This window comes from Gymnoscopelus microlampas, assembly GCF_963454915.1.
Source record: "Gymnoscopelus microlampas genome assembly, chromosome: 14".
Classification (NCBI taxonomy): Eukaryota; Metazoa; Chordata; class Actinopteri; order Myctophiformes; family Myctophidae; genus Gymnoscopelus; species Gymnoscopelus microlampas.
In genome coordinates this window covers 17,908,107-17,935,574 of record NC_139951.1, presented here as the reverse complement: position 1 = coordinate 17,935,574, position 27,468 = coordinate 17,908,107, and the positions used below count along the sequence as shown (strand labels likewise).

At 43.7% G+C, this 27,468-nt stretch overlaps 1 protein-coding gene across 3 annotated transcripts; it reads right to left on the bottom strand.

The window, feature by feature from the left end:
• Nucleotides 1-530: 530 nt before the first annotated feature.
• Nucleotides 531-26,684, bottom strand: taok2b (TAO kinase 2b). 3 transcript variants are annotated; one of them, XM_084079471.1, is made up of 20 exons: nucleotides 25,981-26,684; nucleotides 23,370-23,510; nucleotides 20,632-20,703; nucleotides 20,420-20,521; nucleotides 20,228-20,273; nucleotides 18,725-18,821; nucleotides 17,954-18,067; nucleotides 17,079-17,170; nucleotides 16,831-16,924; nucleotides 16,391-16,472; nucleotides 15,574-15,741; nucleotides 14,103-14,309; nucleotides 13,071-13,312; nucleotides 12,354-12,531; nucleotides 11,700-11,828; nucleotides 10,792-10,995; nucleotides 9,953-10,192; nucleotides 4,377-4,589; nucleotides 2,518-2,700; nucleotides 531-1,505 (listed from the first exon to the last, which is right to left on the bottom strand). In XM_084079471.1, the coding sequence occupies exons 2-20, from the start codon at nucleotides 23,499-23,501 to the stop codon at nucleotides 573-575; spliced, it is 3,528 nt and encodes a 1,175-aa protein (XP_083935597.1). In that variant the 5' UTR covers nucleotides 23,502-23,510; nucleotides 25,981-26,684; the 3' UTR covers nucleotides 531-572. The 3 variants fall into 3 exon arrangements, with proteins under 3 accessions (XP_083935597.1, XP_083935595.1, XP_083935596.1); XM_084079469.1 differs by lacking the exons at nucleotides 531-1,505; nucleotides 2,518-2,700; nucleotides 4,377-4,589 and having other exon boundaries at nucleotides 5,833-10,192; nucleotides 11,700-11,855; XM_084079470.1 differs by lacking the exons at nucleotides 531-1,505; nucleotides 2,518-2,700; nucleotides 4,377-4,589 and having other exon boundaries at nucleotides 5,833-10,192.
• Between the last annotated feature and the right edge of the window lie 784 nt (nucleotides 26,685-27,468).

Here is a 27,468-nt window from a genome sequence, read left to right as displayed (position 1 = left end):
AGGTAAAATGTCCCTCCTCTTGTGCCTCCCATCTCACTTTTGCACAAGTAGTAGTGAGGATAAAAACAAAACCAAAAACCTTTTAACCTCCCATACCTCCCCCCAACGGTACGACGGGCGATTTACATTCCTCCGTCACTCCTTCCTGTTGCTCCTCTGAGAATGGGAGGAAACCTCTAGCCTCTGCCCACCCTGAGTCTAGAGAGAAAGACTGTGCCTCAGTAGTCTGACGGCTGGCCTTCTCCCTCGCCTATGTGTCACGTATGTCAACGTGCGTGATTTCACCCGTCCCACGATTTGACATCAGCCTACACAGTAAAATCCTCAGTGCTCATAGGGCCCTCAGACCGCCTCACAGGTCAATTTGGGTCCATTTCTACACTGATTGAACACTGAGGATTTTAACATGTAAAGGCAAGTAAGGACACAAGGCAAGGAGGCCATCTGAGAGTATTGAGATACAGCCTTTAATAGCTACTTTCCTAAATGCCTCCCCCCTCCATTTTCTCTAAATCTAAGAGTGCATTGCCATGCCAGCCCCTAACCACTCCCTCCTCATCCTCTTCCCTGCTCTAAGAGTAGGAGATGTGTGAGCCATTGGAGATGTGCGAGGTGACCGAGGTGCTCCGGCTCAGGACGCCGTCGCTCCCTCCGGCCCCTCCGGGGCCTCCAGACGCCGTCCTCCTCAGGGGCTGGGGGCTGTTCCTCAGCGCCATAAGGGTGGGGCCACCGCGCACGACCAGCCCCCCACTGGCGCCGACATATATCCCTCCCTGCGAGGAAGAGGAGGAGGAGGAAGAGGAGGACGGGCCAGAGACGGAGGGGGGGGCGGGCGGAGGAGGGGGCAGCATGGCCAGGGACTGTGAGGACGAGCGCGACGGCAGGTGATGGGCAAAAGGGTGGGGGTGTGGGTGGGCCAGGTCTCCCCCTGACCCCCGCACCCCGGCACTCCACTCCCTCTCCCTCTCCTTCTCACGCTCCCTGTCTCGATCCCTCTCCCGCTCGCGGTACAGCTGCGGCGTGCTCTGGTGGTGGTAGTGCTGCGGCAGGTGATGCCGCTGGTGATGGGACGAGGACGATGACGAGGAGGAAGAGGAGGAGGCGGAGGAACGGGAGGAGTGGTGCGCCTCCCTGCCGTCGCGCCCCAGCCCCAGGGCCATGCTGAGAGCATGGGAGGAAGAGGACTCGCTCCTGCGCTCCCCTCCTCCCCCTCCCCCACCGCCACTACTGTTGTGGCTGCGGCGCGAGTGGGGCTGGGGGGTGGGGTTCTGAGGGTGCATGCCGTGGCTCCAGTGGCTGGAGGAGCGCGAGCCGGGCGGTGGCGGGACGTTGGGGTAGCCCTGCTTCGGGTAGGCCTCGCTGGGGATGCCCGTCAGAGCCATGTTGCTGAAGCCCAGGCGCAGGCTCTCCGAGTCGAACGACTCGATCTCGCTGGCCTGTCTCTCCAGGAGGGTGCGGATGCGTTCTGAGCGCTCGTTCTGCAACGACACCATCTCCTCCTCGATCTGGGGGGGGGGGGGGGGGGGAGAGAGGTGCATGAAAATACTGTGGAAATCTTTTAACATTACATTACCATAGAGTATGCAAGTCAAATGGGGAATGGAGTTTCTGCTTCCTTTGGTGTAGTGGTGTAACAGTTAATTGAACTAATTGATTTTATCGATTTATCGATATATATAATACGATTAATAATTTCACCTACTGTAGCAGTGCTGGGTTTCAACAGCTATAACATGCTCTGATAATGGGGTCAAACATGATGCACTATATAATGCTAAAAAGAGCCACTTCATTACAAATTGTCTGATGATGATGACATGTGGCTACTATATGTGGTATTATATTCTCAGGCTAATGTACCAAAATTCTAACAATATGTGTTAGTTAGGTCTCTTTTTAGAACTTTAGAGCACATTGCTTAAACTTCTCTCTATACTACCCCCTTGTGGAATAAGTTTATAAAGACAAGCATGTACTGTATACTCTTGAGGTTGCCTAATGCCTTTGCCTATACCCTATACTGACTGTATGCAGATAAATTATTTAAAAACCTTAGGTGGTGTGGTGCTGTTGAGAAATCTGATGTTGTATTTGTCGACTGAAAGATTCTCAGAATAGAATTGTCACAATGCTCTAGAATCATTGTTTTAGTGTTGTGCGATACCAGTCATCCCTGTACAGACATATATTTGTGTACTTTTTTTTTAATAGTTTTTATGATGGAACAATAGTCTGAAATGTTATTATGTTAGCAGCAATAATCATCATCTATAGCAAAGTTAATTTTCATTAACCAGCTAAAATGTGCTGATCAGTTTGCATATCTAAATGGACTGTGCATGCTCACCAGCGTTTCCAGTACAGAGCGCGGATGTTTGGCTGCACAGACGTTGACTTATTCTTGCAAATAACATGCTCTGCATATATCTCCTCATATTCAAGAGTGGTGCATTTCTCCATTTGCACCACTCAGGATTTGACTACATGTGTGCAGTGTTTAATGTTTAATACTCTCACCCTCTGCTCCAGCAGGGCCCGGCGGATGGACACCCTCTGCTCCAGGTCCTTGGCCTCTCTGTCGTGCTGCGTGTCCGTGTGGATCTTGATCTTACTCTGGTACGCATTCAGCAGCTCCAGCTCCTGTTGGAGCTGCATCCGCAGCACCTGGTACTCGGCTTCCTGAGTCTCATCCAGTCGCAGCTGAAAACAAGACGGAAAAAAATAGGGAGAGGGCGTGAGTAAAGAAAATGGACGAGGCGGCGGGGTTTGTGTGAGGGACCGGCTCGTTGTTTGTTTTGCAGGGGTAGGAGAGAGGTTTAGAGAGAGGATAACAGTTGTGGAAGAGCAGAGGTGGAGCAGAGAGATGGAAAAGCAGTGGGGTGAAGATCGTTCAGGTGTGTTGGGTGTGTTCAGTGGGATGACGATCGTTCAGCCATACGTTGGTCGAGTGTATTGAGTGGGTTGCCATGATTCCACAAGTGTGTTCAATGTGCTGGAGTTTATTACATTTTGACCACACTTAAGAAATTCAGAATAAAGTTAAAGTCAAAGTACACATTTGAGAATAGATATAGAAATAGAGGATGTAATAGAACTGTTGTGCAACAACCTGAAATAATCTTGCAATGATGCATGATGTAGGTGTAGGACATGAACGTCAAGTGTACAGTGTAGTGAAACAACTTTTAGGGAAGATAAACTACTTTATTAACAACCTTCAAGAATAAGCTTGTGAAACTAAAACATTGTGTTTGCAATTTTCATTGTGTACAAAATCTGTTGAATTAAACAAAAAATGTATAACAGCTGTACACCAGTAGTGTGTATGTGACACCTATCCCACACTGTTTAGGCCAACATTACATGTGCTCTCAATGGACATTCATGGTCTAGGAAATCGGCCCAATGACACTTTAACCAGCAGAAGTGATGGCAAACAAGGATACAGGGGTCGGCATGGTGCCTTATGAGGACATTTAGTAATTTAATAAAGCCCAATGTCACATTGCAAGCAAAACCGTAGTTTCACTTTTTAGGACTTTGGTTTAAGAAAGTAATGTGACTTGTAAGTCAAGATTTGTGAACAAACCATTCAGGAAGAAAGATTCCGTGTCGGCCCCTCTGGACCTTCATCAAAAGAGCATTCAAGACACTCTTGATAAAGGTCCAGTAGTATGTGAGATCTTTCATCCTGAATGGTCAATTGATACTGTCCAAAGCACCTGCACCTGAGTTAATTGGATGTGTGAATATTTCCTTTGAAAAGATTTGTAAACTGAAAACATACCTGATTTCCTTTACATTGTTCCAACAGATGAACCATTGATCTTAGATGTCACGTTTCATCAACGCTTGTATTCCACTGCTTAGTTCTCATGCATCGAGTGATGCTAAACTGACGATTTCTCTGAGAAATTCAACAGCTAACAGTGTATTTAAAGAACATTAGTCATTAAGGTGAAACAGAACAAGGGGAACAAGACTTTCACTAAAGAACAGGACTAAAGATGAATTTACGGTATGCTGTAATTCATTACATGATAGTGTCACTTGTCAAAAATTGCCAGATTCTCAAGCAAAAACTTTTTTTTTTTTTGGCTTGAAAATCAGGTCTTTCCGGCAAGGAACACCATCGTGTGGCAAAGTATAGATTAGGCTTGGGTGCAACAGGAGCGGGCCGGATGGCAGACAGACAGCTGGGGCAGGGTAGTTACAATCCCCAGGGCAGGGTAGGTACATCTCATGGGGCACTTGGGGCGGGGTAGGTACAACCCTAGGGGCATGATGGGTACAACCCCCGGGCAGGGACAATCCCCAGGGCCAGGCATTGGTGTGGTGCGAGTGTTTAGTGAACGATTTCTCCTTGCCTTACTCACAGCCTGTGTGGACAGCATGTCATTGATGGAGTGGTCATACTGCTCGGCCAGTATGGCCAGCTTACGAGTCTGCTCGTCCTTCAGCCTCTTCAGCACGGCCTTGTGGTCCGACTTGGGTGTGTTCTCCAGTAGGTGGTTACGCAGGGCCTTGTACTGGCGCGTTTGGATTTTGCAGGTGTCCTGGAACTGGCGCTTGATCTGCAGTTCTTTGGACTAGGGGAGAGAAAAGAGAGACGGACCCAACTTTGCTGAAGCGCTCCAGAGTTTGTGTAGCATAAGCTGAACTAGCACAAGCTCAATGTTCGTCTTTGAGGCTCAAAGGATTTGTAAAACCATGATTTCTTGGCCATTAACTGGTAAAAAAAAAACTGTGTTCAGAACTGAAATAATACCTCATGTGTTCATATCAATTCAACAAATATTTCTCTGGGATGGTTTTGCACAGGTTTATATAATTTTAGTTAGTGTAGGCTCCATGTCTTTACCTACATTTGGTCAGTTCTGTCTAAACCAAGGCTGAAGTCAGTCAGTACTTTCACATGGACGATTTGGAATATATTACATACTGATAAAGGCAATAGCTATTGTAAGAGATAATGGCTTCGACTTCGAGAGGAATGTTAAATCCCTTCTGGATAAAATTTCTCATCATCCATTTCTCCTTTGCCAATAATGTTATGTGTAGTATGGGGGGGGGGTCTGGTTCAATCTTGGGATGGGATATTAGATTTCTCACATTCTTAAAAACATGCTGACTAAAGGCTAATTTATACCTCTTCCTACAATCATGTCGCACACCGAGAATTACTGATTTTCATGATTTTCACTGAAAACATGAATCGTCTAAGAATGAAATGAATGGAAAAAGTCAGAACGATTACAGTTGCCATAATAGCAAAAAATGTTTTAAATGTATGTTTTTCAAATGTGTACATCCAAAACTGTGGGAGGAACTAATAAATCTTTGGTCACAAGAAACAGATTTTGACAAGTGACACAATAATATGTGTAGTATCTTGACTATTACATTTCAAATTGCAATTGTTAAAGGATAATTTCACAATATACGTTATTTAAAAAAGTTGGTTAAAATGTGTGTTATTCTGCAGATTCTGTAGAATTCTCAACCATTTCTAATACATTCTGCACCTGAAATAAGGCTGACTAAACCACGAACATCGTTTCTAATGGAGTTTGCACCTGAAATCAGAATGATTAAACCACTAACACAAAGTAACAAGCTGCTGGCATCAGGAGTTGGTGATGTTAGGTTAAGAGTGCACACAGGGGAGTCATGAGGCATGAGTTACGAGACAGGGGAAGCAATGAAGAAATTAAGACAATAATGAAATCTGGGACAAAAATAACATTTGAAAACAAATTAGGAAAGGGAAATGGAGACAAATGAGGACAAGGTAGCTAAATAAAATCATAAAAACAAACAAGACAATGATTTCAACACAAAATAATTTATTTTTCTGTGTGGAGAAAAATCTTAAAATATGACAAAATATTTCTCTATACTTTGGAGCACGCAGCCATACAGTACAACACTCGTGCACTCTCAAATGAGGATGAAATTGGAAAAAAAGGCTGCCAAACAAGATGCAGTACTATCCTTACTGCATAAATAAAATAGTCATATAAAACGAGGTGATAAAACTCTGTGGAAATCTCACACGCACAAAGAACACTCACAAACATGAAAACGTACAAACGTAGACAAACAGGAAATAACTCATAGGAACACAATGGAAGAACAATTGCAAATCAAAAGTTACATTCAAATCAAACATAAGGGTGAAACCTTTTTTTGTGTGATTCAGAAATATTTCTCTTTAAAAGAACAGAGTAGAACAGTATCCCCTTTTCTTTAAGGAGGTTATGTATTTGGCAACTCTTTAATACAGGTCACCCAGAAAGCAATGCCCTATTTTCTCTTTGGGTCAAAATACAGACGAGAGAGTTCCTGTTTAGTTCCTCCATTCAGTAATTAATTTCTATTTCAATGGCTCAAGTCCACTCCTATGACAAATGTAGTCACTCTGTGGCATACAGCAGGGCACCATTTTCTGGGTAACCAAATATTTAGCAGCACTACTTCCTGGTATTCCATTTAACAACAGCTCCCTGTCAAGTGTGCAGTATTTATGATAATTCCAAAGAGGCACTATGTGGTCAAAGCTGCCAATTGTTTTTTTTATCTCATGGCCACTTCAATTACATGTGCACAATAATGCAATTTTGGTACATGCTTCTCTCATCAGATAATACCATGAAAGTTACTAGCCACTATTAGCTTCTTCAAATTATATTTGGTCCAAGCCTTTGAAATATGCTTTTGGCTTATAGTTAAATCTTGAACATTTTACTGAGACAGTGCAAAAACAATTAGATGCCTGGTTATTCTATAATTTCTTCATAGGATAATCAATTGCTTGCTCTAAACGTTCACATTCAGTAGTTTTGCCAATCTTTGGGACTTAATTTAGTATGGCATGTCCTAAAAGATTGTCTTCATGGCTTCAGATATATTAGCTATAATGAAATATTCAAATATTAAATACGTTTTATACTGAGTCAAGTCTAAACTACATTAATGGTATGTCACCTTTCAAGAATACAGAGATGAACATATTTCACTTCACAACAGAGCATAATCACTCATGCAACCAGCTAACAAAGCAGACACCTGCAGTAGACTTACATTTAACGCTAAAACAAAACAACAGATGTTTACATGGTAAATCATTATAATATTATTGCTTAAATCGCAATAATATAATTTTAACTACAGGCTGTAAGATAACACTAACAATCTCGACAGCCATCATTGTTTTCTAATGATGTTGTTAACACCAAACAATGAGAATTATATTTGGTGTAGGCTACCCTATACTTAAGGTCACTTCTTTGAATGCTTTGGCTTATTAACTGAAATGGCCCCAGGGCCCAGTCTCATTGTTCAAGACCTGTATAGAAGACTTTAGCTACACCTCTTCCAGTTGTTGGTTCTAAATATCGAAAGACCTCCAAATCTCTACTCATGGTCGATCTCTTATTGCACTTTTGCAGACACTGTTATGCTAGTGTTCAGGGAGGATTTTAGTAATATGTAAAGAATCCTATTTTCACAGTATACAGAGCCTTTGGGAGTGGAATTTCAGCTGTGTGTTCAGCAATGTGGTCAACGTGTAAACGTCGTTTTAAGAGGCCATTGATTAAAGGCACCAACAAAACCAAAGACTTTGTGAAATTATAAGACCCCAAAAAACACACAACACAGATTGCACAGACATGGTCTTCACAATAATTTTGTCTTACAAATTAAGAGCAAAATAATAAAAAGAGAATAATATAAAACAAAACTTTTACAAAAAGCACAATAGTGTAAGATACTAAACTTCACTGGGTGTAAGACAGTGACAGTGATTTGCTGGCTGTTCGCAGTGATTCAGCAGCCATAAAAAAAGCCCTTGATGCAACAAGCATGACTTGTGTGCATGATATAACTGGCTGAACTCAAAACAGCCAATCACATTCAGCCGATGCACACACATCCACCTAAATACAGATTGTGTGCATTCAATGTTACTTAGTTGACTAATCTTTAGCAAGATTGACGTGGACCAAAAACCATGTCGGAATTATTACAACAACAAAAGAAATTATAATAACACATGGACCTGAATAAAAATAAAAATAAAACATAACACATAACAATGGTGAGATAATGGCAGATGGAATACATTTACACTGTAAAATCCTAAAGTGTTAATTTAACTTGAATCAGTGTGTCGAAAATGGACCCGTTAACACTCAGGATTTTACATGAACACACACATACCACCAGCAAATAGTCCCTAGTACTTCCACTTTCTTTCAATGTAACAACATTGTCACTATCTCTATCTCCACGGCCGAACTTTTCCCCTCACAAATCTCCCAGACGAGGTTCGCCTCAGCCCACACTCCCACCTCCCCTCCATCATCCTTTCCCTCTCTTCCCTCTTCTGTCTCTCCCTCTCTCTCCTCCTCCTCTCCCGGAGTCTACCCTCCCTGACCTCCCAGGGCAGTAGGCGTGGCAGCCTGCTCGGTTTCTCCTCCCTCAATAGGCCCAGCGTGCGCAGTCTGACCAGGCAGCCGGGCGGCAGCTCTTTCAACACGCGGCCGGCTAGCTTCAGCACCACGGAATTAGCCAGGTCAGCCAGGACCCCTATGGGGCGCCTGACGAAGCGCCTCAGCCAGAGCAGGCCCTTGGCTAGAGGAGAGCCACGGCTCTGCTGGGCCTGGTGCTGGGCCTGGTACTCCGGGGGAAGGCTCCGGAGGGGGACAGGGATTTGGGACTGGCGCACGCCCCAGTTGCGGCCCGCTTTGGGGAACATCTCGTAGAGGTTGCGCTCGGCTACGCCACCCAGGACCGACTGGCAGACGGCAAACAGGGGCCGGGGAAGACGGAAGAGGAAACGCATGCATAGGCGGTTGACCTTACGCGGGGCGTTTTGGAAGAAGTCGCGGGCAGGCCGCACCACAAGCACCACCAGCAGGTAGAGGGAGAGGAAAAGGGAAGGCGAGCTGAGAAAGGAGACCGAGACCAGGACGACAGGGACATAGTAGAGCCCCAGGCTCAGGGACAGGCCCAGGCTGAAGAAGCCACACGCCCAAACGCTGAGGGACAGGAAAGTGGACAGCGAGAGAGAGATGCAGGAGCGGAGGAAGAGGTACGAGAAGAAGAGGGCCAAGAGCGCCAGCTCGGCGGAGAGGAGCAGGGAGGACAGAGAGGGGAGCGGGGGGTTGCGGCGGAGGGAGAGAAGGAAGACGGAGAGGGCGAGAAAAGTGAGGTTGGAGGGCTGTGCCGCCGCTGACATGGAAAGCAGGAGGCAGAGGGTGTGAGAGAACAGGGAGGGGAGGGGGGAGCTCTGCGTGGGGTCGGGGCTGGCGGTGCGGGAAGGGGACACAGGGGAGGACTCCAACTCCTCATGCACTTCGGGGAAGTAGAACTCCGAGAGCTCGTCGAGCCCACAGAGATGCCGCCGCCTCCTCTCCGGGGAGGACATGAACTCAGACGGGCAGCCGTCGGCCACGCCCCTGCCCTCTTCCTCATCATCATCAGTGTCTGTTTCAGCTTTACTACCTTCATAGTCATCATCATCATCATCATCATCCTCATCCTCCCACTGCACTCCCTCCACCTCCCTAACCTCTCCCTCTACTGTGTTAGGCTCCTCATCTTCTCTGCCCCCTTCTGGCTTTCCTTCACCTTCATCCTCGTCTGACTCGTCCTTTGCTCTTAAGCCCATCACCTCCTCTATTCCTACCATGTCTCCTCCCTCATCCCTGCGTTCCTCTGCACCTCCCTCCACAGCAACTTGTTCCAGTTCACCCTCAACTCCATCTTGTCTCACCTCCCTGACCGCCTTCACACTCTCCTCTTTGGATTCTCCCTTCTCGCCGTCTTGCTCCTCACCCTCCTCTACCTCTCCTGACCCCTCTACCCCAGCCTGGGTACCTCCCGGCACCGCCTCGGCGTCCTCCCCCTGACTCTGTTGGGTGGAGGAGGCGTCGCTCTCACTCACTTTGAGGCTCTTGGGCTGCTGGCGGACCTCCACGGCATGCTTCTGCCGCAGCTCCTGCTCGCGACGCTTGTTGTACTCCATCTGGTTGGTGAGCTCCGTCTGGTGCTGCGTGCGGATCAGGTCGGCCCGCGTGCGCTGCACCAGGCCCAGCTGCCGGAACTCCAGCTCCTGGGTGGATTCGTGGTGCCGCAGCAGCATGGCACACTCCAGGTCCTTAAGAGTCTGCTTCTTGTTCAAGTCCTGGTTGAAAGGTAGAGGGTAGGAGGAGGAGACAAGATAAGAGAATGAAGGCAGCAGAGAGAACAGAGAGGGAGGTGGAGAGAGAGAGAGTACATTTGAGTTGTGAAGAACAAAAAAGTACTGACAATCATTTTGTATCGGTAAGAAAAAGTGTTCCCAATAAATAAGAAATGTTTATCTGAGCCAGTCTTGCATCCTTACTTTTGGAGTGCCGCCTTTTCCACTTTGGTGGTATTTCAATCTACTCATTTTGGATTGTCAGTACATACACATAGTTATATTTTACCCATCCAATAACAATATTGCATAACCTGTTAGGCCAGTGGCAATTCCCCATGTGAATTGCGCTTTTTGAGACTATCAAAACAGTTTAACCACTTCTATATTATACTTCAACTATTCGAAAATAACCAATCTACGAGCTCACAACGCGCTGTGATGCGACGCATTGTGAGCTTGTAGATCTGCTATTTTGATATATATTTCTTATTATCTGGTTTTATTATCCCTGGCTTTTCAAATGGAGGTCCGCAGCCGAATATGTATCATATATAATATGTACCTTGACATTAAAATGTTTATGAACCACTGGCCTGTACCTCTCGGAGCAGGTCCTGTTCCAGGTTATGGCGGGCCAGCAGCATCTTCCTCTTGTACTGGCGACACTGCAGCTCATAGTACTGTCGCTGCCTCCTCAGGAGGCCTGCCTCCTCCTCTGCCTGCAGCTGCTGGAGACACTCCTTCTGGTGCACCAGCCACTCCTGCTTCTCCCTCTTGGGTGTCGACTGGTTCTCATTCAGCTCCTGGGGAGGAAAAGTGTCAAAAGAATGGTTGGAGCATCACACTGGTTGACTAGCAGCAAGCTTCAGAGTAGGGTGGCAAGAACTGTTATTTCCATAATCGATGTATCTGATCAAATGTTTTAATCACTTTTTGAATTAATATTTATTGATTGATTTTTGATTGAATACTTTATTAGCAGCAATTTGAAAACGGCAAAAAAAATAAAAAATAAAATGACACAAAAAGCCCCGGTGGGGCTCGTTTCCATTGTGGTCCCTTGTAATAATTTTAATGCTTTATTTTATTTTATTTAGACCATAAAATAAATAAATGTCTCCAGCCGTGAAAAACATTGCTTTTCATTTCATGACATGGAACAAAGACAATCATTCACATTATGGGGAAGTTGTGAATAGCACATTATAAATGTTCAAAATTACAAAACTCTCATTCAATTACTTTTCTAGCCAATTAAGTCTTTCGTCCCTAGCTTAGAGGTCCAACTGCAAGAAATGAGGGCAGGGTGGTTCAACGAGTAAGAATGCATGCCATTTAAATAGGATATAGTTTCTTCTCGCAGCTGACTCCGGTTCAAAATTAACCCGAGGGACTTTACAGTATGTTTTGTTCTTTTATGAATACACAATGTTTTATGCCCTGCTGGAACCATTCTTGATCTCAATATAGAAACAGTGGTGACAGACGACAGGCTGTAGACCTGCACCTCTTTAAGCTGCTCCTTGCGCTGACGATACTGCCGTTTCTGGGACTCCAGCAGGCTGGTCAGCTCTTTCTTCTGCTGGGCCAGGATGTGTTGCTGGAATTTCTTTTCCTCAGCCAAGGCTGCTTTTGTCTGGACACAGGCAAAGTTTACGCTTATCTGGGATCAGTACAGTGTAAACAGCGGGAAAAAGGGGTAATGAGAGCAAAATCATAAAATTAATAATCAGTTAACAGGAGTTGGGTGTGTGGAGGTCAGTCCTAGTTCATTTCTCGGTCAAGCCCCTTCAGCTCACCTCTTTTTCAGCTCGGACTCCACTGACCTGCCGGTCCCTTGTTAACCCCCACGTTACGGCTGGGCAATTACAACGAAATTTAGAACCAATAACTTAATCTTTCTCATATAGATTAATCGATAGATTAGAATCTACACAAAAACATTTGAATAATTTCTAAATCGATTAGGCTGATTAACCACTTAACCCTGTGTTCTACTTCATTGTACAATGGTGTAATAGCGAACATCTGATCTACAAGCTCACACTCGTTTTGAGCTTGTAGACTGGCTTTGCATTTTATCATTATCGACGCAAAGGTTTGAAATAATCGTGATAATGATTTGAAGTCATATCGCCCAGCCCTACCCCACATCACATACCTCTTTCTCCAGGATGGCCTGGTGTTTCTTGGACAGTTTATCTCCCTCCCCTGAGAAGTTGTTCCTCTGGTTCTCCAGCTCCTTGTCCAGCCTGAGCTGATGCTCGTCCATCTCGGACTTCAGTTTGTTCTCCAGACCCATTATCTGCTTCTGGTGCTGCCGTCGCATGCGCTTGTACCTGTGAGGAGATGGATGGTCAAAGGTTTGCTGTCAAAGAGGTGTGAAAACACTGAGAGGTGCCAATTACAATTTCATGGAAACATTTCCTAAGTGAAATAGCACAGGCAGGAAACAAAATTAACACCAGCCAACCGTCAATGGCGTATAGATTTCCTCTTTGGCTGGTAAATTACGGAGACTAACAAGCTTTTTAAGCCAGCATCCTTAATTTGGCAATTTTCATACATCTTATAGCTTCTGTTAGTGATTCTGCCTAAAGGGATACTATTGTTTTAAGCGGTGTGGCAGCTTATGCTTATTTATAATTTTTGGCTGGTAAAACACTATGCCTCCAAGTTAAGTTTGTGTTAGACCCCATCCCCGATAGCAGGGATGGGGTCTCACTCCCCCTAGTGGCTCAACCAGGATAACGGCAAAGTCCTGGGTTTGATCCCTGCCTGGGGGACCTGTGCTGTGTCCCCCCAAAGCCCCTCTCTGGGCATCTTGTCTTGGTGAAGCAGAAACAACCCTAACCTTTCATAAGTTAAGGGTCCTTACCCGGACATCTGCTCCCGCAGGGCCGAACCCTGCTCGTGTTCCTGGATCTGTCGAGTGACCAACGAGGCCGTCCTGATTGTGGCAAAGTGGTCCCTGCCTCGCCGGCGCCTGCCCCCTCGTTCTCTTTCTCTTTCTCCTCCACCACCTCCTCCTCCTCCTCCACCACCATCGACAGCCCCTGCGCGTGAAGGCTCCACCTCCACCTCCGGCTGGTAGGGGTCATCATAGATGTTGTCATGGCTCTGTGGATGACGGAAGTACCAAGAATGGAATGCAGACAGAGACGGGGAGATGGTGTCAGGTGTCATGAGTTAAAGTTTAACTTGACTGACATGATAGTTGTAAGATACACCTAGATTCTGGTCTGGTCTCTTCGACCCTCCATTTCATGTAAAGAAAACACCAACTTAATCCTCTTTTGCCTGTATGTGTTATGTTGATCAGTCTTATAGATATGCACTCTATTGTTGGTGTGTTTAAAAAAGACATGTGTATTATTACCTAATTCGTACTTTGACGCTGGCTGAAAATAGCTGAATTACAAAGTAAAATGCTTTTTTTCTCCTGTAAATCTATTTTTGGTGAGCAACACAATCATGGGACAAAGCATAAGTTAAGCTTAAGTTTTTGATTGGAGTGTGCGTGCTGCTGGTGAGCATCCATTTTAACCGCTTTCAACCTGGCGATTTTCGGCATGTCATTTTATTTTTGATAAGATTTCCAACATTTTCCAAAATAGAGAAAATAGCAGATGTACAAGCACACTACACATCGTAATGAGACATGTTGTGAGCATGTATATATATATTTTTTTTTTAAATGTATGTTTGGTATTCGGCGCACAATCATATAGGGCTTAAAGTTAACTGCCGTGCTTCTAAAACAGGCCATGTCAAACTGAAGGACTATGCCAAACTGTGTCAGTGAGTGGTTAGGGACCTATAAGAGCAGACCATGTCAGAGGTCTGCATAGCTCTTTCACACCTTACACACATAACCCCCCACACGCTCTCACACTGTGTTTGGACTGACCAGGGGCTTATGCAGGACGGAGCTGTTGGAGGTGACGGTGTGCTCCCCCTCTTGCATCATGGCCATCTCACAGCTGTCGTCCGAGCCATCCGCCAGGCTGTTGACCGAGCTACTCTGTGAGCTGGCGCTGATCGACATGGAAGGCAGCGAATGGGAGCTCTCCATACTGTTGACAGTGCCCGTACGCAGCATGTACTGCTCCACATCCTTGGGGGGGGGGGGGGGGGGGGAGCAAAATAAAGCAGGGGAGGTTTTAGTGAGTCCATTTGTTTTGTTAAGTAGTACTTCGGTGCCCTGCCCGTTTTCTTTTTGTATTTCATGGGATGGTAATGTTTTTGGATAAGCATGTACTGTAAATGTGCTCACATACTCAAGTCCTAGCCTGCTATAAAATACCTTTTCTACAAAAAGGTGTGAGTAATGATGAATACCAGGAGTGTACTCTCTACTAATAATGAAATGCATTCAAAGCCTGGCATTCCCCGAATTCCTTCATTTCCTTTTTTGAGGCAGCGGCCGACTGCAATTAGATACTGAGTGGAACAAAGCTCTTTGTACGTAGAGGAAGGAGACCAGAGTTCACACGATGTACCGAGAGACATAATACAAAGACAGGATGGATGCAAGCACTGTCTGTGTTCTACACTGTATATACTATATACGCTACTTCCTCTAAAAGGCAAAAAAAAACAGTTGGGCCTTTTCTTCTTTTGCAGAGGCCCTGTAGGAACAAAGTGCTGAGGTTTTTGCTAAGCCAACAGCTTTACAAAGACACATAGTGTGCAAGCGAAGGCCTTGCACATGGCATACATTGTAAATTAGAGCTAGAAGGATGTGTACATCCATAACAGCAGCAAATAATTTACCTGAGGAAGACCATTTTGGGTCAAAATACTGCAAATAAAAGGGAACTTTAGTTCTAGTGTGCGGATATACAAATGCAGAAACGTTTCTCGTTTCATACAATGAAAAGGAATATCATATAATACACACCTGTCAGATATTATCCATTTAGACCTGAGGCTGATTCTAAAAACGTTTTCTAAATCCTGACCCAAGTTTTCTGAAAATGTGTTATCCTTATTAAAAAAAGGTTAACAAATGTATGTTGCTATATACTGTATATAGCAACAATTACACACAGAGGTGTTCCCGGCTTGAAAGGTATAACAACGTATAGGTGTTCCAGATCTAAATGGGATTGTTGCAACGAGTTGTGAGCGTATAGATAGGCTATTTTTGTGAGATTAAGCCAGATTTGTACAAGTTGCAAGCGGGTGCTGCACACCCAAAATAGCAAATCTACAAGCTCACAATGCGTCACACAACCACATTTTATTATTTTAATAACTCAGACTAAGCTTTACATTGCAGTACCTAATGCCTCCTCAAACACCTCTCCCACTTCCTCCTCCCTTCCCTACATCACACCTTCTAATAGCCCCCCCCCCCCCCCCCCCCCCTTTCTCACCTCCTCTTCCTCCCCTCCTTCAGGCGCAGGCCCGTTGTGGGCCTCATGGAAGAGGATCTTCTTCATCTTGCGGTACTGCAGGTTGTCCAGCTCGCGGACAGCATCCTTGGTGCGTGCGATCAGGTCCATCACCGCCGTCACGGGACGCTCTCTGCATAGGAAATGGTGCTGCATAGTGGAAAGTGGGGTTGGGGCGACAGGGATGAGATGGTCAATTTGTTTATCTTCATGAGGTTTTGAGGAGATCTTTATGTTTCTACTTTAAAGCACTATGCACTAAGTAACTTAATTCTTCTATTCCGGATTTGAACCCGGTTTCCTGCATATGTCCTGACATTTTTATTTTTCACCATTGAGCAACTAGAGCCTGCCTGGTTGCTCAGGGGACAAATTGAATCTTGTGATCTTGTGAATTCAAATCCTGTGTCTAGGAGACATGACCTTTGACACGATCTACGATGTCTCCATAGAAGAACAGGGAGACAAAATACAACCACCCCTATTGTAAAAGTTATATTGTGTTAACATACTCTGCCATACAGATTAGACAACATTTGTATTTATTCATTAAGAAAAAGTTAAGGTGTTAAGGTTATAGATGATTGACATCAACATCTACAAAGAACCAAAGGCTCATGGAAAATATGCTTTTTAAAGCTTTAGTCCTCTTGAGACTTTGGTCATATGTAAAGAAATATGTTTAAGTATTATCATGTAAGATTTTAAATATCATTTCTGAAGAAAATATTAGAGATTGTGAATTAATTTGCTTTGTGCGTTCTTCTGTGTGGTAGAAAAAATGTATGGTTCTAGAGACCTTCAGCAGCACGTCAGAGGTAGGTCTGTCCTGGTGAATCTTTTGCAGACAGGAGTCCACAAAATTACGGAAATAATCGGACCTGGAAAGCACAAGAAGGCGGCAATTAAACTTGGGATATGCATGAATGATCAAAATCATTTTAGAATATTCTGCTGTTCTTAAAAATGAACACTGATTTGACACTTCTTTGTATGTGAACATTGGTAACTACCAATAACCAACATTTTAAAGCATTTTCTTATCAGCACTTTTCCCAGGGAATTTCGGCCCACCTTAAAAATGTACTGTTTAGATTACCACAAAACCCTTAACAAAGGAGGACTGTGTTGTATAGCTTGATAAAATAAATCCACTACTATTTGAGATACATATCTTGAGCAAATGTCAACCAGTGGTTCACAGTTATGTTCATTAATTAATTAATTCAGATGACTGACCAGTGATTGGACTGCAATACAGGGCTTTCATTCTGGGCGATGTGGTATAAGGCACTCATAGCATTCATGTTGAACAAAGGCGGTTTCCTCTCCGCTACAGAAAGGCAGAGTAAAAGAAAGAGCGAAAGAGAGACAGTGAAAACAGAGAGGAGTAAAAAGAAAAAAAGAAAAAAAAGGGTGGGTCAGTGCACACCCAGCACAGTAAGAGGCTGAGAAAGTTTAGGGTCTGTTCTAGAGCCTAGTCTTACCCAGCTCTATTGCGGTAATGCCAAGTGACCAAACATCCACCTTTCCGTCGTACTGGCCCTCATCCATCGCCAGGATCACCTCGGGAGCCATCCTGCATGGAGTGACAGCACACACACATTCAGTAACTCGTGGCTCCGTTATTTTGACCCACAGGGAGGATCAAAGGAACAAACAGCATCTGCTACCACACTCCAACCTGTATTTTGTCGCTGTCTGGCAGAAACCATTGGATCTCTATATTTAATGTTTTTGTTTTGTCATAGGCCTATTTTACACGTCGCATAGCAATGCGTTGTGAGCTTGTATATCACCTATTTGTGCTATGTTTGACATTTTTAAAGCCTATAATGACATTGCCAAAATAGGGACGCCAGGTTCAAAGTCTGTCTGTGTTTTTTTTTAAATATATTTAACTGATGACAAAATAGCCTGTGACAAAATAATAACTACATTGGAACCACTGGAACACAGGTTTTTTTTCTCCCAAGTAGCAGTTATGGACATACAGGGTTTTGGCCCAACTGCGATGACGTACTAATTGAAATGTTTGCACACTACGTGTTCTTTCCACAAAGGTGAGTGAACACTGTGAGGAATAGGCTGTTTCTATGTCAATCAAAATCCATGTATTGAAAGTTTAGAAAAAGCCAGCAATAATGGTCAATACACACTGCTACGGTCAACCGAATGGCCATCGTCTAAATGTCGTTGTGGCAGTTGGTAAGGTCTATTGTCTTAACCAACTCCCAGTGTTCTAGCTGTATGATTCTAAATGGGGATGTGCATGAGTGACCAAAATCTAATTAGAAAATACTGGCTAAATCAACTTTGATTATTCAAAGAATATGCTGTGCTGTGACTTCTAAGCTCTCACCAGTATGGCGTGCCCACAAAGGAGTTGGCAGGGGCAACGATGGAAGCGGAGCCAAAGTCCCCCAGTTTCACCTGGCCTGGCTCAGTCAGCAAGATGTTCCCAGCTTTCACATCCCTGAGAGTGAGAGAGTTAGATGGAAGTAGAAAATTTAAAGATGGAGGAAGACAGGAAGATGAATAAAGAGAGATGGAGAGATGGGTGAACGGTAAAGTGGGTGGAGAGCAGAGCCAGAGACAAAAAGGCAGGAGGGGTGAGATGCAATAAAAGTGGGTTACTGCACAGCATGCAATCCCCAACACCATTGCATAAGCTTTATCGCAGCAGGGAAGACATGTGCCTGCTTGACAGCTATGATTTAAATGTTCCTCTTGTCTGAAGTAGGGGTGCAACAGTTAATCGAAAACCGATTTTAACAAGTTTTTAAATAATAGATAATTGACTAAAATAATCAATCAATAATCAATCCCAAGCATGTTATTATAGGCAAAAACCTTCAAAAATGTTTAAAAGAATAACACAATAGTGAAAATAGCAATCTATGTTGTGAGTTTGTAGATCTACTATTTTCCCTATTTTGGCACAACACAATTGTACGACAAAGTATAAAATAATGCGATAAAGTGGTTAATCGATTCTTTGATATATATATATTTTTAAACGTGCATCTTGATTATTCAATTGATCAAAGTAAATCATCAACAGTTGCAGCCCTAGTCTGAAGTGTGTGTATGTATGTGTTGGAGGAATAAAGACAGGTAGAGAAAGACTTACCTGTGAATCATGTTGTGAGAGTGTAGATACACCAAACCCTGCAATGCACCATGGACGATGGCAGCTATTTCCACTTCCTGGAGGGGTTTCTTGTGGACTGCATAGGGGGGAAAGAAAGTGTTGGGACACAATTCACTTAAGTGTCCCTGCCTGAACTCTGTGCTGCAAATTATGAAAAATATAACTCCAAACTCAATATGACACCTATAAAGAAAGACTTCTTATTTTCAACTTCGCATAGAGAAAATCTAAACAACCCTTTTTCTTATTAACAGTTAACAGTTCACTCCAGGCAATCTTCCAAAGGCTTTGAAAATTGCAGTTATTAGGCCCCTTTTAAAAAAGTGTAGCCTAGACGCTTCTGTAATTAGCAACTACTGCAGAACTGTGTCAAATCTACCCTTCATAAGTAAAGCCAATGAGAGATTTTTACAACAACTTAGCAAGTAGCAACTTTTTAACATCAATAGATTACTTTTCTGATGGGGATTTCACCCCCATCACAGCACTGAGACTGCTCTTCTTGAGGTACTAAATTATATTCATCTAAACATTGATTCTGGCAACATTTCAACAGTGTTACTAGATCTTAGTGCTAAGATTGACACTGTAGTTCATATAATACTGCTAGACAGACTGAAAAACTGCCTTGGATTTCCTGGCACAGTCCTTATTTGGTTCAAATATCATCTTGAAGGGACAGGGACTGCTTTTTCTCCATTGGCAGCTGCATCAGAGTTAAATAACATGACATGCAGAGTCCCCAACCTAGGTCAATACTGGGGCCTCTTCTATTCAAACTTTACATGCTCCTGTTAGGCCAAAATATATAAATCAAACAACAATGAACAAGCTAACATGAATCGCGGTGTGACATGTTGGTAGCTGTGATGCTAACCAGAGGGGACTGTATTGCACCATGCAGACGTCAGGACAAACAGTCTTCTCTGTTAGAGCCTTCCACCACTTGAATGGAGGCTGGGACAAACGATAAGTTCAAGCGGTTTGATTAGCACTTTGGCACAAAGAGTCTTTCGTGTCACGAGTCTTCCGTTAATTACTGAGAAGACGACAAGCAATTAGAAATGAATCTGTGGCCTGGGCCGTAGCGTGACGGTCCAGGCACCCTAGGCTGCAAAGCCAGCCTGACAGCGTGTCGCGGGTTCGACTCCCGTTCCCGACAACCTTTGCTGCGTGTCACTCCCCCATCTCTCTCCCCATTTCCTGCCAGCCTACTTTCCCTATCCCTCTCTAAAATAAAGGCATAAAAAAGCCCCCCAAAAAAAATCTTTAAAAAAAAAAAAGAATCTGTGATGGCAATTCAGGGTTTACCCCAGGAAGAAATGTACACGTGCAGCTCTCCTGTGCAGGCGCATGATGGGTTGGTGTCACATTCATGATGAAAAACACAACTACAGCCTCCATGAACTTTAATGCTAAATCTTAGTGTAATAGAGCAATGTGCAGTAAATACACAAGCAATGTGCAAGAAAAGTCACTTGCCTTCCAGGAGATCAGAGGCTGAGCCCAAACAGTACTCCATCACCAGCTAGGAGAAAGAGAAAGGCTGCATTAACAACCTGAGCTATATTAGGGAACTCAACATGAGTGCAAACGTTGAATGTACACACATGCATGCACACACACACACACACACACACACACACACGCACACACACACACACACTCACTCACCCATGCTGTGTGCTCTCTCAGGTAGCAGCCACGGTACTCGACGGTGTTGGGGTGGCGCAGCTTCTGGAGGAACTTCACTTCCTTGATGATATCCTGCCATTTCTGGAACATGAGAAGGGCCATGAATATTAATGAGTGCCCACAAGCGACAGAGAAACCGAGCCTAAATGTGGCTCAAAAACAGGGTGTATTTGAGCACTGCCAGCTCCTACCTCATTGGACTGCTTGCCGCTATAGGACATCTTCTTGATAGCCACCACCTCATTGGTGCGGATGTCATGGGCCTGAAGTGGAAACAGTGGGTTAAAATATATTTTTATATGGGATCAAATTTGATCTTCGAGAAGAAGAAATCCACAAAATGTTGTTGGAACAAATCCCAACATCAATGGTGCTGCCTCGACTTGTGAACAAAAGATTAAAAAAACACACTTCAGGAGCGATGATGCTGTGGCAGCATGCAGGAATTGAAAAGAATAAAAAGGGACCACAGCATTGCAGTCCTGTCAGTGCCATTAATGCCCTTGTATCCACGATGAAGACACTCGTGTTTTTGTTTTTTTTATCTGTCCAGCAATAAATTATAAATAATAAACAAAATTGCACAATTTTATGAACGTTTACAAGCACTACCTTGAACTTAACATCCAGTCAACCTCATAATGGATCACTACAGCACATCATCATTTTCTAAGATTTGACAAGCATCACCTTGCCACTGCCTCCTTGGGGAGAAGTGCTGTGATTCACCAGCTGAGACCCATCGCACCGCAACGCTGGTTCACTAGAAGATAAACTGACCTCTTTTGCTGAGCCTCTGTCCTTCCACTCTCTTCGTTCATCCCTAACGTTACTTGTTCACCCTTCACTGAACATGGTTTTTCATCCACCATGAGCCACTTGTCCTTCGCTGATCACCATCACGCTTTTGTTTTAATCTTTTCAACTGCCTTGACACCTTTCATGCTACGCTGGCTCTTTGATTGAACCTTGGGTCCTTATTATCATTATTATGTCGATCCTTTTTCTAAATGATGTCCATCACTCTTTCCATCCTCATTCATCCCTCAGGCACACTACTGCTGTACCTTTCTTTTCCATCCCCCACTTGATGCTGGTCGGCTTCAAACATATTCTGCACATCTCAATCAAGTGACCTCACTACTGAACTGCATTTTTCAGGCAATGATGGCCATACTGTTTACCTATCACAGCAAGAAAGTTGCACCCAGTGAACAATTACTCAAGATTGGCCAGCTGACACTGTGTTGCACAATTTATTGCAATACTGGAAAAGTCACACCTTGTGGGGCTGAAGAAAACAAGCACACATGCCATCACTTGTTCTGTCACAGCTAACTGCATTTCAACATCAACCACAGTTCTAGTATTACATTTCTTATGATGTATAAGCTGAGCAATATGCATGAAATCGTATGGTGAGAGTCGTCATTACATTTCTCACAATGTTTTCATATCTTTATGTGGAAAATACAAACATTATCAGGCAATCAGGAAGGAATGTGTATGAGGACCCTGGCTCTCCACAGGCCCATATATCATCTACAAATCATATCTGGTGTAATAAAACTGTTATCAACAACAGTTACATAATGTAGATATATTGCATAAACTCAATAGCACATGCAGCTCTGAGTCACAACACCTTTCCTCATACAGTGCATTACAATTGTAATAAATGTCTACTAATGTTGGATAAAATCTCTCTTTAATAGGGCTTTGGCAGGCTGTGTTACAGTACATACACTAATACTCTCTGAACATTTAACTATTTAACATGTATTATCATTATTACTGAAAGAATACGCACATCACTTTTCGGGGTGCTGTATTTGGGAATGATCATAAGAGAAGAAAAGAAGCTGCATATGCTCCAAAAATACATTTATTGACAATGTTTCGAGCCTTGGCTCTTCAACGTTTGACCTAACGAAGAGCCTAGGCAAAAAGAAAGTCAATACATTTATCAGTGGAGAATATGAGTGTGCAGCTTCTATTATTTTTTCTTAATATTTAACATAACAATTACTAAGATATACTTGTACTTTATAATCAACAAAAGTATTTCTGCTGGAGCAGTAAGGAACGTAGTTGCACACAATTCTGTAGACTAAATCTAATGGCTTAAACTGACAGAAAATCGGGTGTTAATTCAAGTAGGTGCTCACAGTTTTAAGACTTTGGAACTTAAAAAGGACAGCTAGATCCTGTTCAGCATATCATATTGACCATGGGAACATATCATCTGGGTCTTGAAAACAGGGTAAATGAAATTAGATTAAATTATCGTTTTAGACCTCCAAGACATATGAACAGCTCCATGGCATGTGACACCTCAGTAGGTCTTTTTGCTTTAGAGCATCACCGTGTTGACATTTGCAGTATAGGAGAAAAAACAACAACAAATGGGCCAGATAAAACGAGACTTTATCAGCAGCCACCACGTGTTCACCGCTGTTCTAGCAACTACCATGCAGAGACATCAAATCGTCTGAGTTCACATGATTTTTTTTATCCCACTTAGGTACCAATAAAGAACTAGGGGAAACACCAGTACATTTTAGGTACTACAATTAATTTGTGGTCATATTGGCAGAATTAACAGGCTGGATTCAAGTGGAATGATAATGAAGGTCTGACTTTGGACCAATGGAGGAAAAAAACGCATCCATCTTAAGGTGGTGATTCAACTGCAATGATTTGGAATGTCAAAATAAAGTGTAATACAATATGGCACTACCCGAGATTAAATGTTCTGAGAACTTTAAGTTTGGTGTATCATTGTTATTACAGTATCTATATTTCACTAATACTACTGAGTAAATCAGTTTCTCCAGTCAAATGTGTAGATGCAATGAAACTTCCATCCTGAAGATTCATAATCTAAACAAAGTGTGTCAAATAAATACATAGAATCAGTGTGACTTACAAAGTAAACGGCTCCGAAGCTGCCATGGCCTATCTCTCGCAGGTCTGTGAAGAGCTTCTCTGGGTCCTCCCTGAAGAAGAGCTCCGCCACCTCCGGGTCCTTCAGGCTCCCAGCCCGCACACTCGACGGCATGGCCAGCGCCTAGGGCCATTTGTGGGGGGGAAATGGGATACACAGTTGGTTACAGTCCGCTATTTGGAAGGATTATAGACATTCATGCTGGTAACATAACCTACAGGTACTACAGACTGTCTCAACGCACGCACACAGCTTAGTATTCTATCTCAAAGTAATTAATATATATCAGGAGCATTTCTATGTGCAGAAGCTGTGCTTATACACAAAACAACAATAATAATCTAAGAATAATATAAGAAAGGATATCCAGTAGAGAGAAGTCTTTGAAAAGCACCTGTCCACATCGGGATGATTTTCAGAGAACAAAAGGTAAATCTACAGTGCTCTCAGCCAATGCAGCAGGCCCATAATTTGCCCCTATCTGGGCAGTGTCACCAATGGTTTTACCCTGACTGCAAATCATGGGCAGTGAGCAACCATGAACAATAATGTACTCTGTATAATGTATCTCATTGATCAGGGTGGTTCATTTAAAGAGACTTCTAGAATGTCACAAGTCAAGTAGAGTAAGGTTTGCATAGACCAGAGATGACAAACCAACCATATGGCTATTGGAAACAATTAATTAGCTCTAAAAAGGTAAATGGCACAATTGTAAATCACTGAGAACATAAAATGCAGGGAAACGTTGTATTCCCTTTAGGTGGCCAGACAAACATGTACTATGCTTCCTAATGTCACGTGTACAAGGGAAAACTAGGAAATAGTGGATTGGGATCCACATAGAAATGGAATGGCTAATGTGGGTCTCAGACTTGGCTCCGATGTAGATCTCGGACTTCATGTGAACAGCCTGACAGACAGTCTTCTCTATGTGACGCATGACTCCAAAATGTAGGCAAGGTTTCACTGTGATCAATCACAGCCGCATTGGGTTCCATTATAAAATGAAAGCGAAATACTTCCAAAAAAGTATAAAGAGTGGGAAACACTACTGGCAGCATGCGTACAAAGTTTGGAACTGATTGGTCAAGTGGTTTGAGAGAGAGACAGACACACACACACACACACACACACACACACACACACACACACACACACACACACTCTCAGGTGGCTAGCCTCTTGCAGAGCCATGCTGTAAACAACTGTGAGTATACTGGAAGAGATGCGAAACCTGTGTTTCAAAGTAGCCCATATGCATTGACGCAGGGAGAACTGGTCAGTCCTGTCACTTGCACTGTGATGGTGCAGTGGTCAAATCCCCATCCCTGCTCCATTCAGTCCATTGTCTACCATCTGCTATACTGGAAAATCAACATACTACTAGCCTAACCAACCAATTGCAGCCACTCTAGATAACCAAACATTAATTGCATGGAAGTCCTTTTCCATTCTAAAAAGGAGGGTGGCAGGTAAAATAGTGACATATAGCGGCTAACCAATTCTAAAATATAGCAACCATTGTTGCAAGTGACAAAAAAGGTTAACAAGCCCTCCTGCCCTGCAGCACAACACTGTTCTACAACCACTGTTCTGATTCAAATTATGATTATGACAAAGTATACTTCTCGATTAGAACCTACAGATTACTTATCTCTTTCATACAGTCAAATACAGTACATTTGTACCATTAAAAACTAATTGCTGTTCACTTTTTGGCAAGATCCCAAATCCACAAAATACACACGAACTGATTGACACATTTATAGCTACCTTGCTGGGGACATTGTGCAATTTCAGTGAGGAAGTATGCACTTCCCTTTTAAAATGAAATGAGAAGCTGCTCAAATGCAGCAGCCAGCTCTCAAGCAGCATTCACTGGTGGATGTGCACATTCCCAGATTGTCATATGCAGGAGGACTCATCCAAAAGGCTCTATCCAGACACAATGTAATTTAACGAGACTGGTGCACAGGAATTACATTATGCACGCTCATATCTCCTAATGTTTGCCTTGGATCAAAACTATCATAGATGTATTTTATCGATTTTTACATTTGCATATCTAAAGATACGAAAGTAAAAGTCAGACTCGATCAAATACATCTATGATAGTCTTGATCCAAGGCTACTACTACTAATTAATGGCTAACAAGGTGTCCAACTACATTAGTGTTTAGTTATTTCCTGACCATGGACATCATAAGTAGTGTGTGTACTACTGTGTACATCTCCTCAACAAGCAAATCTAGACGGGTTTGCACATGGCTGGTCAATTAGGCTATGTCAAAGAAATGCAGACATGTATTCTATACACACAAGACAACAACAACTCAGGCTTGGCTTGGATCTAGGCAGTCACCCGTTCGAAATGCAGGCCAACAAGTCCGTTTTATAAAATAATAAAAAATCAACAAGCTTGGACGGCCTGTCCACGTTAACAAATGGATCCCATTTAGCAGGCAAACGTTGACCAAACCCATTAATGAGTTTGGCCAACGTTTGCCTGCAAATGGGATCATGGGATCCGATTCCAATTGGGATCAGATGTTATGGTGATTTGTGGCATTCACTCATCATGATGCCTTACCGTGACTTTTGGGATCCACTGTAGCTAGCTGGGGAGCTAGCTACAGCACACTGGCCTGGATGGAAAATATGAGTCTCTCCCTCCGTCTCCTTTTCCTCTCCTCCAACTGGAGCCTATTCAACACGACCGAGCCACACCATTCTGCCTGTCATGGGTTTTACTCAAAGTCCTCTCCATCATTCTGCATTGGGGCTTGGCTAGCACGTTAGCATCGGTTATATTATGTCAGTCAGTCAATTAAACCGCACAGGCAGGCAAGCACAGCCAGCTAGCTTACAGCCAGCCGACTGACTGACTGACTGACTGACTGACTGACTGACGTATCTGTGGCTAACGCGGCTAGCCGCTCCTCCCAACGAAACCCAGTGGCGAGCTCGGTTTAGCTACGATGCTAACGCGGCTAGCCGTCTTCCCAACGCAACCTGGTGGCGAGTCGTAGCTCAGGTTTAGCTTACAATGCTAACGTTGGTTGGCTGCCGGGGACCCGGAGAGAGAGAGAGGGTTTCAATGGAAAACCGGACCATGTATTATTTCCACTCGTCCGCTCCGTGTTCCACTGCGCGCTGTCATTATTACAGTGGTGTTTATTGTCGTTGCGTTTCATGTGTCACTCCCCCGGTTGTCCATTTTTTCCTCGTCTCTATCTTCCCTTTTTTCCCTTTTCTTTTTTTTGTGTTCAGGAGGACTTCATCATGGCGGAGCGGGGCGCGAGCCGAAAGGAAACCGGAAGTGCTTTCTTCTTCGACGCTTTAGAGCAGGGTTCTTCAAAGTTTTTCAGGCCAAGGACCCCTTAGATGAGAGAGAGGTGATGAAGCAGGGACCCCACTACATATTGTATTCATGTGTGTCAAATGTGTGTTTTAAGACATTTAACCACTTAAACCCTCAATACTTTGTCAACTTGACTGTTGGCTCACTTGGTCTGCTCTTTTTTCCCTCTTAAGGATAAGGATAATTCCTTTTAACAGGTCGTTCATGAAAGTCCTTGCAGACTTGTTTCCAATGAGAACCTGTGAGCAATTAGGGCTTAAGAGTCTTGCTCAGGGACAAATTTCATTTCATCGACACATATGCTGGCCTGGCCTGGAATCGAACCTGGGGCAACCAGGGCCTCTGGCTCCCGAGGCGGGCTCATAAACCACTCATTTAATAAATAATAAATAATTAAATAAAGTCCCCATCACACAAAGATTTGGCGACCCCGCCTAGTAACTCTGAGAACCCCCTAGGGGTCCCCGGACCCCCTACTGAAGACCCCTGCTCTAGATTCCAGAACAGAGGACCAGATTCCTGAACCCCCCCTTTTCAGGAAAGTTGAATTATTAAAAGTGGGCTAAATATGTTCATTCATAAATGACATATGCTCCCCTAAGAGCAAAAGGGTTTAAGTCAAGTTAAGTCAAATATGTTCTTCCCACTTCCAGAGCCCGACCCTTAATTTCAGGTGTCAGCTGTCCATTGGCACACCCCAGAACCTTACACATGAGC